Source organism: Fringilla coelebs, assembly GCF_963513975.1.
Source record: "Fringilla coelebs genome assembly, chromosome: Z".
Taxonomy (NCBI): Eukaryota; Metazoa; Chordata; class Aves; order Passeriformes; family Fringillidae; genus Fringilla; species Fringilla coelebs.
The window spans coordinates 48099932-48111953 of record NC_140031.1 but is presented as its reverse complement, the minus strand read 5'-3'; the positions used below and the strand labels follow the sequence as shown (position 1 = coordinate 48111953).

At 37.4% G+C, this 12022-nt stretch overlaps 2 protein-coding genes across 3 annotated transcripts in view; both read right to left on the bottom strand.

The window, feature by feature from the left end:
- Positions 1 to 6716, bottom strand: part of TRPM6 (transient receptor potential cation channel subfamily M member 6) — a gene marked incomplete at its 3' end in the record, with an annotated part of 100241 nt that extends 93525 nt beyond the window's left edge. The window contains 1 exon segment of the mRNA XM_084224722.1: positions 6367 to 6716. Coding sequence (XP_084080848.1) covers positions 6367 to 6687 — 321 coding nt within the window. The 5' untranslated portion in view covers positions 6688 to 6716.
- A 232-nt stretch (positions 6717 to 6948) lies between these two features.
- CARNMT1 (carnosine N-methyltransferase 1) overlaps positions 6949 to 12022 on the bottom strand; it is a 32529-nt gene continuing 27455 nt past the window's right edge. For both annotated transcript variants that reach the window (XM_084225542.1, XM_084225541.1), the window contains 3 exons: positions 10937 to 11050; positions 9930 to 10033; positions 6949 to 9679 (listed from right to left, as the gene is read on the bottom strand). In XM_084225542.1, coding sequence (XP_084081668.1) covers positions 9578 to 9679; positions 9930 to 10033; positions 10937 to 11050 — 320 coding nt within the window. In that variant the 3' untranslated portion in view covers positions 6949 to 9577. The remainder of the gene's footprint in view (positions 9680 to 9929; positions 10034 to 10936; positions 11051 to 12022) is intronic.

Here is a 12022-nt window from a genome sequence, read left to right as displayed (position 1 = left end):
TAATCTGTCATCATTCCCCATTACTGCTCCAGCCTTTTGTATAACCCAGACTCTCAAGAGTAATTTCAAATAGTTTTCCAAGGCTTTTAAATTTACCTCTATTTGCAAAGAGATGAATGGAAAAAATGAATCAGCTCAGGAAACTCGAAAAGTAGCCATAACATTCCAGCCCATAACAGAGTCCACAACTGGAAAAAACTATGAGGAAAGTGCTTGCCTACAGCACAATTGCAAATAAAGTAAACATATGGCTTACAGCACACTGCAAGATTAATTTGTTGTTAAGGACTTATCTGGTTATGGGATAGATCAAACATGTATTTGAAAGACCATAATAAAACATCTTCTGTTCCATGAAAGGAGCGGAATGACAGATTTTAATAATAAAATGCAGGCTATTGCTAGGATGTACCTATCATGAGTGAAGCACCAAGCAGATTTAAAATGAGCAGTGTGTTGCAGAGATACTAGTTAATAATGCAAAATACTGGATCCTGAGAACACTGAATGATCTGAAATATTATAAAACTCACAAATACAGGAACACATGTATTTATATAGGGCCAAAAACCCATATCATATAACCAATTCAAACACCTCAACAAATTAACAGATCTGGTTTTTTCACTAATTTATTTTGGTTATAGTAAACACGAAATAGCAGTTTTATAGCCTTTATATAGGGCCAAAAACCCCTGATCATATAACCAATTCAAACACCTCAACAAATTAATAGATCTATTTTTTTCACTAATTTATTTTGGTTATAGTAAACACGAAATAGCAGTTTTATAGCCTTCTTGTCAGAAAAGAAGTTTGTTTTTTAAAAAAACAAAGTACCTCCTAAGACAAGTTGGTGTATTTGGACCTAAACAAAATGTTAACTGTCAGAAAAATACATATTGTCCAAATATGTATCCAGCTAATCTGACAGAAGGTAGAAGGGTATCCGAAGAGGCACCACAAACTGCTTAAATCCCTAAGCCCCTCCTTCTTCAGAAGGTATTCAGAGATGTTAACAAGCTAAATGAATAAGCAACAAATACAGGTGACCTATGCAGCATAAATTCCAGAAAGTTTCCAAGTGTTTACCAAGGAAGCTGACAAGCTCACTATTTTAAGCAAAAACACCTAGTAAAACAACAAAGATACAGAATCAGCAATCTTATAAAATAAAGTCAAGAACTTCACATAGTAATAGTGCCAAAGTTTTCACATACACACAGGCAAAACTTTATTGTCCTTTAACAAACACATTATTAGAAAAAAATAAAATTCAAAAGTTGCCATTTTCCATAGTGATTACAGAAAAAATACGTTTTCTATCCTTAAAGACAAATCATATTCCAAGATGTAAGTCTTCCCATACAACTTCAGTCTATTATTAAAGACACCTTTCTAATTGTACTTCAATTTGTAAAAAAATTGCAAATCACAAACATTAAGTTCATATTTCACAGCAAAAAACCACTATTTGAATGAACTTCTGCAAAAACTTTCTGCAAGATTCACAGTCTCTGCAAAAACCACACCTCCTTCAGTATAGTTTGAAAGAGTGTGTGTGGTCATTTTATATTGCACTAACTTTTCTTGACACATCTGCCCAAACCTGTCATTCAGATGCTATCACCTGGTTCAGAGCAACACCACAAAGACTAAGAATAGCAGTAACTTTAGAATGAACAAAAACCATAAAAAAATGGATGCCCACTGCTGTCCATAATATAAAAAAGAGAAGGTGAAAAAACTTTTTCACAATGAGAATATGAAACCTTTCAGAACAGCAGCAGTTTTCAGCAGAAAGTAGCCCCTTTTCCTTCCCCTTCTCTGCCACGCTTGGTTTTTGGTTTGCATAAGAAAGGGAATGTTTTGTCCAATTTTGACGGACTCTTACTTTTTGGTTTAGCTATTATACAGAAAAAAAAAAAAACACATTAGAAATCACTAGAGTTTGTGTGGTTTATGATAAACTCACATGTTAAATATTTCACTTTCAGGTACCACATGTTTTTTGTTCAGGACAGACAAAATAATTCTGCATTTCCTTTTGACATGTAACATATCCCCATTTATTTTAATTGCCTCCCAAAGTTCTAATTTTCTATATTCTTCTTTTAGTCTGCCTCCACGTCTTCAAGTATTCTTGTTAGACACTGTTGACTCCTCCTTACTGCACACCTTCAGACAGCTTCCTGTTAAGTACCCAACACCATTTATCCCATCCACTAAGGCAACTCAGATTTGCTTTTAAAGACTGCCACAAGTTTCTCCAAGACCACATAAGCATGCTTATTATTCACCCAAGGAACAAAACCAGAATCTCAGTGGAAACAAGTTCCTTGGGAACAGATGCACATCTATGAAACAGCTGATCAGGTTTCCATTTCGGTCTCTGCAGTATCAGTCCTTGCAGCAGTTTTAGCACCCGATGGAGTCTCTTCATTTAGGTTCTGAATATCAGACAAATCAACAGCAGGCAGTGGTGCTCTCCAGTACAGGAATGAGTTATACTGACAGAATTCTTCTTCTTGCTTTGAAAGAGGTAAATAAACAAAAAGTTAACAAAACATTAATGTGTATACCAGCAGCAGAAAATAATAAAATGAAACTTTTTATATGAGAAACTGAAACTAGGAAGCTACTCAGCTACTACATATTAACAACTACTTTATAATTCTTAACTAGATCATGATTTACTTCTGCCTTTTTTAATATTCTTGCAAAGAATTACATAACAGCTTCCATAATTCCACACATTTCCTCAGCTTATGACTTTTGCACAGAAAAAAAGGTGCAAAACTTGTGCAATTACTGGACTTTGCATATAAAAATGGCTCACTGCTTTTTCGTCTTGGAATAGTATACAATTTTCATGGACACTTAGAAACTGGTATTCAAAAGAAAGTATTTAGCTACTTAACAACAACTCAGAGGGATGATACAAAGAGGATAAATAAAGCATTTTATAGTATTTAAACAACATACTATTTCTTCTTTTCTGTATCCAAACTTTATATTCAAGAGAGGAAAGCTTAAAGATCACAGAGTATTCTGAGCTGGAAGGGACCCTCAAGGATCAGCAACTGCAGCTCCCAAATGAATGGCCCATATGGGGAGCAAACCCACAACCTTGGCATTTATGAGCACAATGCTTCAACCTATCTAACTAGATAGTATCTCAAAAAACCTTGGAGAAACAAACACATCCTCATCTACTAATTTAATATGGCATCACAATTTTAATTGTTTTTTAAATGTCTATGAGAAAGTGCACTGCCTGTTTATAAACATGTCACAGTTACCAAAAATGGCCAAGCTGTACATGTTTCTATGGATATGATACATTTAGGAAGAGGAATGAATTAAGTCATTCCTTAGGTCATGAGCATGTATTTTCTTCTGGTATATAAAAACAGTGTATGCTGACACAAATACAAAATAATGCATTTCTGTATTATACTGGGTTTGCATTTTTCCTAACATACAATTAGAATTTTTAAGTATTTTACTTCACTGTCTCAGCAGTAATAGAAACTGAACAGAAGTATTTTTAACAAATAAACTCGTGTAATTCTTTTGGTATTCTTGAGATACCAAAGTGCAGCCTGTGGGGGGGTCAAAGCACCACTGCAATCCACACTGTACTAAGTCAACTTCAATGGGCCTCTACAGTGTGACTCTTGAAAGTATTAATTACTTGTCCATTGGATTTGCAACAGAATAAAGAAAACCAGTAGTGTGTATCATCCCTACACTTTCTCAAATACCAAAAAATTATGCTTTCCCCATTCTTCCCAAAATAGAGAAGTATATAAAATCACCATACTTCTCATTTAAAGAATACATTTTTCTATTTGATACCACACAGACCTCTCCTGAACTACAATCTGTTGTACCAAGCAACATCTTCCTGCTACAAAACCCCTACATAATTTAAAACCTATAATAATTAAGAGAGGACGAAAGGTGTAGACATTTCATAGCAGTAAGATGGCTCATTGCCTGTAGAGTACTACTAATGTGAATGTCCTCATTGGGAAAGCCTGTCTTCAGAAAATATTGAAGAACAAAAGTTCCCATTAATTGAGACCAAAACCAATTAAATTACACCGTGACCCAGGAACAAAAGGATTGATTATAGTGAAACTGGAAGAAAGCCACACTAAAAGTAATTGCCCATTCTTGTAAACTGGAAGTTTTGTACTTCACAGCATTAACAACAACTGACGAGTGTGGAAAGGATGCTGCAACACAGGCAGCATCACTCGCACAGAACTATGCAGGGCAGATGGCTAACAAATTCTTTTTAGAAATCTCGGGCGGTGCAGTTTCATGAACTGTTAACTAGTTTTACAAATTCCCCTGACGTTTTAGTAAGTTTTTTTTTAAAAACTGAGAGCCAAGTACTTAAAATCAGAACCCTGATGCTTTGTATCCATGAAGTGAATGACAGCACCCTCGTTTCAAAATTATTAGACTCTAAGAGCTCATAAGCACATACTCAATTTTGGACTAAGACTACATGCATAATTACTCTCAAAAGCTTTCAGGTTTACAGATCAGCAATATTGCAGTGTGAAAATGAAAAGAAAAACTACGAAAGACAGGCACCAACACTAAAGATTTGTACACAGAAGGAAAAATAAAACACCAAATATTCACCTTCAACTAAGTTTCTTCATAGGTTCTGAGTAGAAATTCTATCAAGGTAGGCAACAAGGCAGGCAAGCTCAGAGACACAAAAGCTCAGTTTCTATAGACTAAGTTGCATAATATTTAAGGAGTTAGTTTTCCAACTCTAGTTGCAAAAGTGTACTTTGAATTAAAATAATCTTTCTTCTCTGACCAACTGCAATATGATGCTTTGAACTTTCATAAAAACAGTGAAATTAACAGTATCCTGATCAAACTGATTAATGTAATGAAATACATAAACCATAAACACCAAAGAATAGTACCAACCTAGAGACTGTATTTTCAGAAAAGTGTAAAAATCATAACCAGAAATTTCACTATAAAGAATTTAAAACATGCCGGTATGACACACAAAAACCAAAAGAAAGATCTCTAACTTGAAGTGTTAATCAATCTTTATTTTAAAAGGAAAACATTTTTTACACAATACTGTGCTGAAGAGAAACAATCTGTTAAAAATAAACACCTGGAAATTTTTTTTATAGAGAGAACTAATCTTTACTGTGTGGAAATTCAGGGGGCTTGTGGCCTTCTGATCACTGCTAAAGCTTAAAAAATTATGCCAAGTAACACCAAGAGCAAGTATACCTGTGATAGGAGTCAGACTGTTCTGTAGAACTTTGTTCAATTAGTTTAATTACTAGACTTATGAATATATGTGTTCCATGTTCAAAATGAAAAGAAATGCTTGTATTTGAAATGGCTGTATAATATTCATATGACACCGAATTTTTTCTGAATTTCTTCCTGCCTTAATTTTACCATCCATCATCAATAAAACCCACTAACAAATCAATTAACCAAGTAGACGTTATACTATGAGAGGCCTCAAATTATCGAAGTTAAAAGTCTACAACTGCCAAAGCCCATCTAACCTGATCAGACTTTCTGCCACTTCCATATCACTAAGTCTAACACTTTGGCATTTCAAGGTCAAGGTGGGAGAAAAAATTAGGTTAATATCTATCAAACGTCTATGTTTGAAATGTGTGAAATCTGATCACAAGCTGCTTTGCTTGTGTGGGGTTTTTGTTTTTTATTTTAATTACAATTTTCTTCGTATGTACCTAACTTCGTTTTCTGAACTATTGTGCAAAATGCAGACAAGGCCAGGAAGAAAAACGTATATTGTTCAAAGTTAACCAGTTTAGTTAACCAGTGTTTAAAGACACTGACGCCCTTCCTCAGACCACCATCTCCGCTAAATGTTTTGGTTAAAAGACAGCTCTGGCATTGCTATTAAATGTCAAAACACGAAGTCAAGGAAGCTGACGCTGTGGTGAGCCTAACCCTCATCCTCACACAACAGAGGCGACACCAGAATAACCTCTGCAAGCTTCCACCGCACTGCAGGACGGCGATGAAGCTGAGCATAACCTCAGGTAAGGCGGACAGGCGGTTCCATGGCACGGAGCGGGGAAGGAACCGGTAACGCTGGATGATACTTCTCTTGCCTCGAGGGAGACAAAAGTAAAAGGAGCTTAAGGAAGCCCGCGGCCAGGGGACGCAGATGAGCCTGGGCGGCGCCGAGCGCTGCGCCGTGCCCGGCGAAAGCCCGCCAGCACCCCCGGCGGACACCCGCGTGCGGCAGACAAGCTTCGGCCGCTACCGGCACCGCCCCTCACTTCCCTCCCCGCGGACGAGCGACGCGGGCCCGTCCCGCACAGCTACCTCGGCGGCGGTGGCGGCCCGCTCTTTGCCCCGGCCGCCCGCGCGTCCCTCCGCCGCTGGCGAGTCCTGGGGCGCCACAGTCCCGCCGCGCCGCCGCCGTCCGCCGCCCGCGTCCCCCGGCTGGGCACGGGGGGCGCCGGGCCCGAGCCGCTTTCCCGGCGGCGCCTCCGCCTCCTCCAGCGGGCGCTTGAGCGCGGCCGGGCCCGCGCAGCCCGGCTCTGCCCGGGGCCGCCGCTCGCCCGCGCGGGGCAGCGCCGGCTCGCGCAGCAGCCGCTTCACGGGCACGTGGCACATCAGCGGCTCCGCGCGCCGCTTGGCCATGAGGGGCCGCGCGCCGGCGGCTCCGCGGGGCTCGTGTGCCCCGCCAGCGCATGCGCGGCGGGCGCGCGCTGCAGCGCGCATGAGCGCCACGCTCGGCGCCGCGGCCGGGGGGCGGAGCTGCCCGCCGCAGTGCCCGACGGGAGGAACGGGCGGAAAGCGCCCTCACAGCCAGACCCGCAGCCGGCCGGGAAGGGAGGAGCGGGAGCGCTCTCACGGCATAACCCTCACCCCGCTGGGAAGGATGGAACCAAACACGAGACATCAAGCCTTACAGCAAGCTTTAATATCCAAAAAACCCAGTCCTTTACACACACTTAAAACTATGGGAACTGCACACTGAGACATGAAACTTCCCATTTTTACCATCTTTGCAACGAATTTTAGAATATAACACATTAAAAAAAATACAGGCCATCTTACATTTATCAAACTCCATATAAAGAAGTTTTACACTGAAGATTATGCAGCATTTCATTTTACACTTGTTACCATTTATAGTTTAATAGTGACCTAAAATAAACAGTCTTAGCTGACAAACACCTTGAGCATTTCCCCCCCTGCATATAAAACTAAATAAAACAATGATCAAATTCTATAATACACAATTATCCCTGTGCATTACAGTACAAGTGGTGAATTCTAAGAACTCTTAAATGGGACTGAAGAGAAAACACTATTTAAACGGCTCATTCACAAGATTATCTTGCTTCAAACTCTCAATGTGACAGAAGCAATTTAAAAGCAGAATGCTCTGGAAAAATCCCCAGCATTTTCTAGATCAGAAATAAAAGCACATCACTGTATTATACCACATGTAAAAATATTTTCAGAGAACATACAAAAATGGCACCTGTGACAACATGGAGCGGTATGGGAAAAAAACCACCAGAACACAGGATATTGACACTCAACCATAAGTAAAGAGTTCCACTGCTTTTTTTTTGAAAAACAAAACAGCACATTTCAAGTTACAGAGTGTATGGGGCAATAGCCAGGTAGTATTACAAATAGATATGCTACTCAGCATAATTGACATTCAGCTAACCTCTAGCTTATTTCAAGAAGCTTGAAAATCAAGTAAATTACTAATCATATTCTACCTAAGAGAAGAAAAGTGTAATGAAAGCAAAGAATTACAAATTATCTCAAAAATTAAATGGTACAATGTGGAAATTAAAGCATGTGGGTTTTTACTTTTAGCCACACAAGGATAAGAGTAAAACTTGGACATTTCATGCACTTTTAGAAATAACAGAGTTCAAACAAGAGTAGTTTAAGCCAAACTTAAAAGCTTCTGTAGAGCAGAAGCCTCTGCTCTCAATCAGGATTCTAGGAAAGGGGCATAATACTGAAACATATACAAGCACGCACTCTCTTGTGCAGTGTTGAAAATATTTTTTTTTAAAAGTTTGTTTTCCCTCCTTGAAGATTTTCAGTTTAGGAATAAAGGCACAAATTTCTGGCCTTGATTAGAGAAATTGAAAAGCCAGTAATAGATCTATTAAAGAGATGTGAGTAGGACATCACCATGAAAGAGGAAAAAAAATAATCAGAAACAAACAACATACTGAGCAGTGTCCTTTTAGCCAAAGAAGAAAAAAAAATTCAGCCCTCATCATAATGGTTAAATATTTTAAACATATTTTTGAGCATGCATCCATATGGCACTTAAGGTAATCAATATATTACGCAAACAGAATGACTAACATGACACCTCATCAGACTGTTAATTAAGGTTTTTCTCATTTCTTACATAACTTCAAAGTGACATGAGATTATATGTGACATGACAGCTTTTTGTATAGTATCATGACTTGTAGATTAAATATTCACCTAAGCCACATCTGTTAGGGGAAAAAACCGCATTAGTAGGAGGAACCAAGAAGTCACAAGGGTAAAGTGAAGTTACAAGGAAATTGTCTACCATTTGGCCTGCATACCCTGGCTCAGGTTGAAGTTATTAGATTATAGCACATATTTACATGTAACTTCACTGCTCTGACATGTATTTCTATGTTGTACTATCTACACATGGCATGGATAACTCAGCTATGTTTATCAACTTTAAAAGTTCTGGCTTAAACACTAGAAGATGACTCAAAATCAGTGTTATTTCAAGAGGGCAAAGCATGTAACACATTTCAGTTCCAACATTAAGATCAATCAAGACCAGTGTTTTCCTGAACTGAGGTTAACATACTGCTTCTCTGTCATAGTCTGCTTTTTCTTCACTCAGTATTCTGCTTTCATGCAGCATTTCTAACTTCCTGTCGGTTCTGATTTTTGATTAAATCTTTAACAGCAGTACACCCAAAGATCAGAATTTGTATGATATCCTACTTTACTTCAGTTGCATAGGAAATGCTCTAACAGTTCTGATGACTAATTTATCTGTTCAAGAAAAATTTTACCACTTCCCAACCATTTCAGACTTCATAATTTAAGTATACATTTACAAATACTTCTCTAAAAATGATACAGCTAGTACAGTAAGCACCCCCATGCATTCCTAATATCATCAAGTAGGAAAAAAAAGCACTATAAATCTATGAAAAATGAGGCAGCGTTAGCAGAGAATTAGCCTAGTTATGGCAAACATTAAGTTTTGTTCTCAAGAAAACACTTCTGCTTTTATATTTAATGCATTCCAAAGCACAAAGACAGTGCATGAGAACATTTAATCTTTCACAAGTGTATTATGAATATCCATGGCGTAGTATATGTCTGAATAGCAACAGAGATATTAAGAAAATAGACACTATCTATATCCTCTTAGGAACAAGAAGGCACCACTGATTTGAGGTTGTGTCCATACATCACCAGATGATTTTATTCTTATTTCTAGCTTTCAAGCCAACATTATTTTCTCATTAACCTATTCAAACCACTACTATTCTGGTTTTCTCACCACAAACAACACACATTCATAGTAGTATTTCATCATGGAGAGTTCATTCACAGTGTAAGTTGACAGTACAGATTCTTTCTCCACCTGAAAACAAAGCAGCAGTTTTCAAGACAGCTTCTGCACAGGAACTATACAAGAAAATGCTATATTGTTATTTGATTATGAGGCTCATCTATGCACTTCTTATCAAATGAGAAAAGCAGGTAATTTGTAAGATACATAATACTCCTACAATATATGCCATTATATTGAATGAAATTCATGGTGGTTTAATCAAAGCAGTTTGTCTGATTCATAACAATACTGCTTATTGCAAACTACACTATCTTCTTACCTCTATATGGAATCCATATTGCAGGATAACATTTTTTATATCCTCGTAGCTTAATTCTATGGAAAGTTCATTTCCCAAGTTTTCAAAATGGTAAAGGAGAGGACCTGAAGTACAAAGATACAACAGAAATGGCTACCAAAAAGACAAAATATGTGTTAAAAGTCAGAAGTACACACTAATAGTGCAACAAATGCTTATATCCAGATTCACATACTCAAAAATATCAAAGGTTCCCTGCCCAGGGAGGGTTGGAACTAGATCATATTTAAGATCCCTTCCAAGCCAAACCATTCTATGATTCTATAAATATTGATAAAAGAACGTATTGCTGTTACTTGAATATGATTCTTATACTGGATATCAATGAATACTAATTACTTTAGCTCTTATTCAACAATTCACAACACTTCCTACCAGATTTTGTTTTCTGTATCTTAATTTCTTCAGTCAAGCATGACTGCTGTCTCTATAGCTCAGAATATTTAAGTCTGCCTGGGATCTCTGCTAGCACTCTGACTGGCTGGGACTGAGAGAGCGACCAATTGACCACTGACTGACCAGTTTTTACAACGCATAATGATTAATGCCTGTGTCATGTCTAACATTCTTTCACCATGGAAGACTCCAATCAAATCACATTCCCAAAACTTCTGCTTCAAGGTAGAGTACCAATTAAACATTGGAAAAAAAAACCAAAAAAGCAAGGATGTATTTTAAAGTTACATTTGCTTAGAAAAATAGCAAAGATCACCACAAAATATGACACTTGTCAAAAAACAAACGTTTGATGCAAGAATGCAAAACCTGGCACTGGCGTATTTAAAAATCACAGTCTTGACTTGATAGTAACTAGCAAACATCTGAACATATTTTGATAACTTCTGAGGTAATTTCCAAGCCCTGTATTTTTCTAGCTGTACAGTTTGTTTCATAGACACAATTATTTGCAAACACTTTTCAAGTATGCTATCAAAAATAAGCCAAAAAGAGCAGCTGGTCACACTTGCCTACATTTATCCATATTCCTCCAGGCTTTAGTATTTTCCATATAGTATCAATATAATCAATAACATTATGTGCTGTATCTATGAAAAAGCAAGTTGCTACGCAGTCCCACGTATCTGCACGAAAAGAGCAAAGTATACACAGATTAGTTTCAATGCTTTTAATCCTGTAAAAATTTGTCATTTAACCCTGGTATTTGTTGATACCCTCAGAATCACCTTCAACTAACAGCAGCTGAAGGCTCTTCATTTTGTTTGCAAGTAAATAAAGTATTTTGGTTTACATTAAAAACTGTTAACTTTGGGTTCATTTGGACTGTATTCACGTGTTTATATGTACACATACACACACTACAATATTACATATACTTACTACATGTTTACTTAACAAAACTGTTTATACATTATATAAAATTATATATATTACATTCTACAAAATGTAAATTTTGTAACACATTATATACAAATGAAGCCCCAAGTGTGCTATTATTCACATGTCCTATAAATTTCATTATGACAACTGTTAAAAAAACAACTGCAAAAATCCCCAATCATTTTAGGCCTCCCTAGTTAGTATTTAGAACAATACAAGTCTGCACACTAAAGTGTACTTTCAGAAGTCATTTAGCTTTAAAACATTTTACTCAGCATCTGAATATCTCCCCAGCTGTTTTTAACTAGTCAATTCAACAACCAGGAATTTCTGAAATCTACCTTTTAAAGCATGAGTCTCCCTGTTTTTCTCTAAACAGGTATTCTTGAAATAGCAAAAGTTTTAAGTTCTGTAAATAAAAAAATAATAGAAGTCTTAATTTATGTCAGTCTTGGATGTTCTACTGTTAAAGATAGAATCTTTAACAGAAGAAAATTAAGCAGCGGGGAAGTTTCTGGCAAGATCTGTTAGACAAGGAGGTGTCCACATTTGCTCTAACTAGGAAGGAAAGCTGATTTGAAGTAAGAAATAGACCTACTGATACAGCTGGAGAAATATTCTGAGTATGGGAATCTTGCTACAGCTAGTTCTTTATACTCAATACTGGTACATACACTTCTATTCTCTGTATAATCTGTCCCAAATACTCTGGAAAT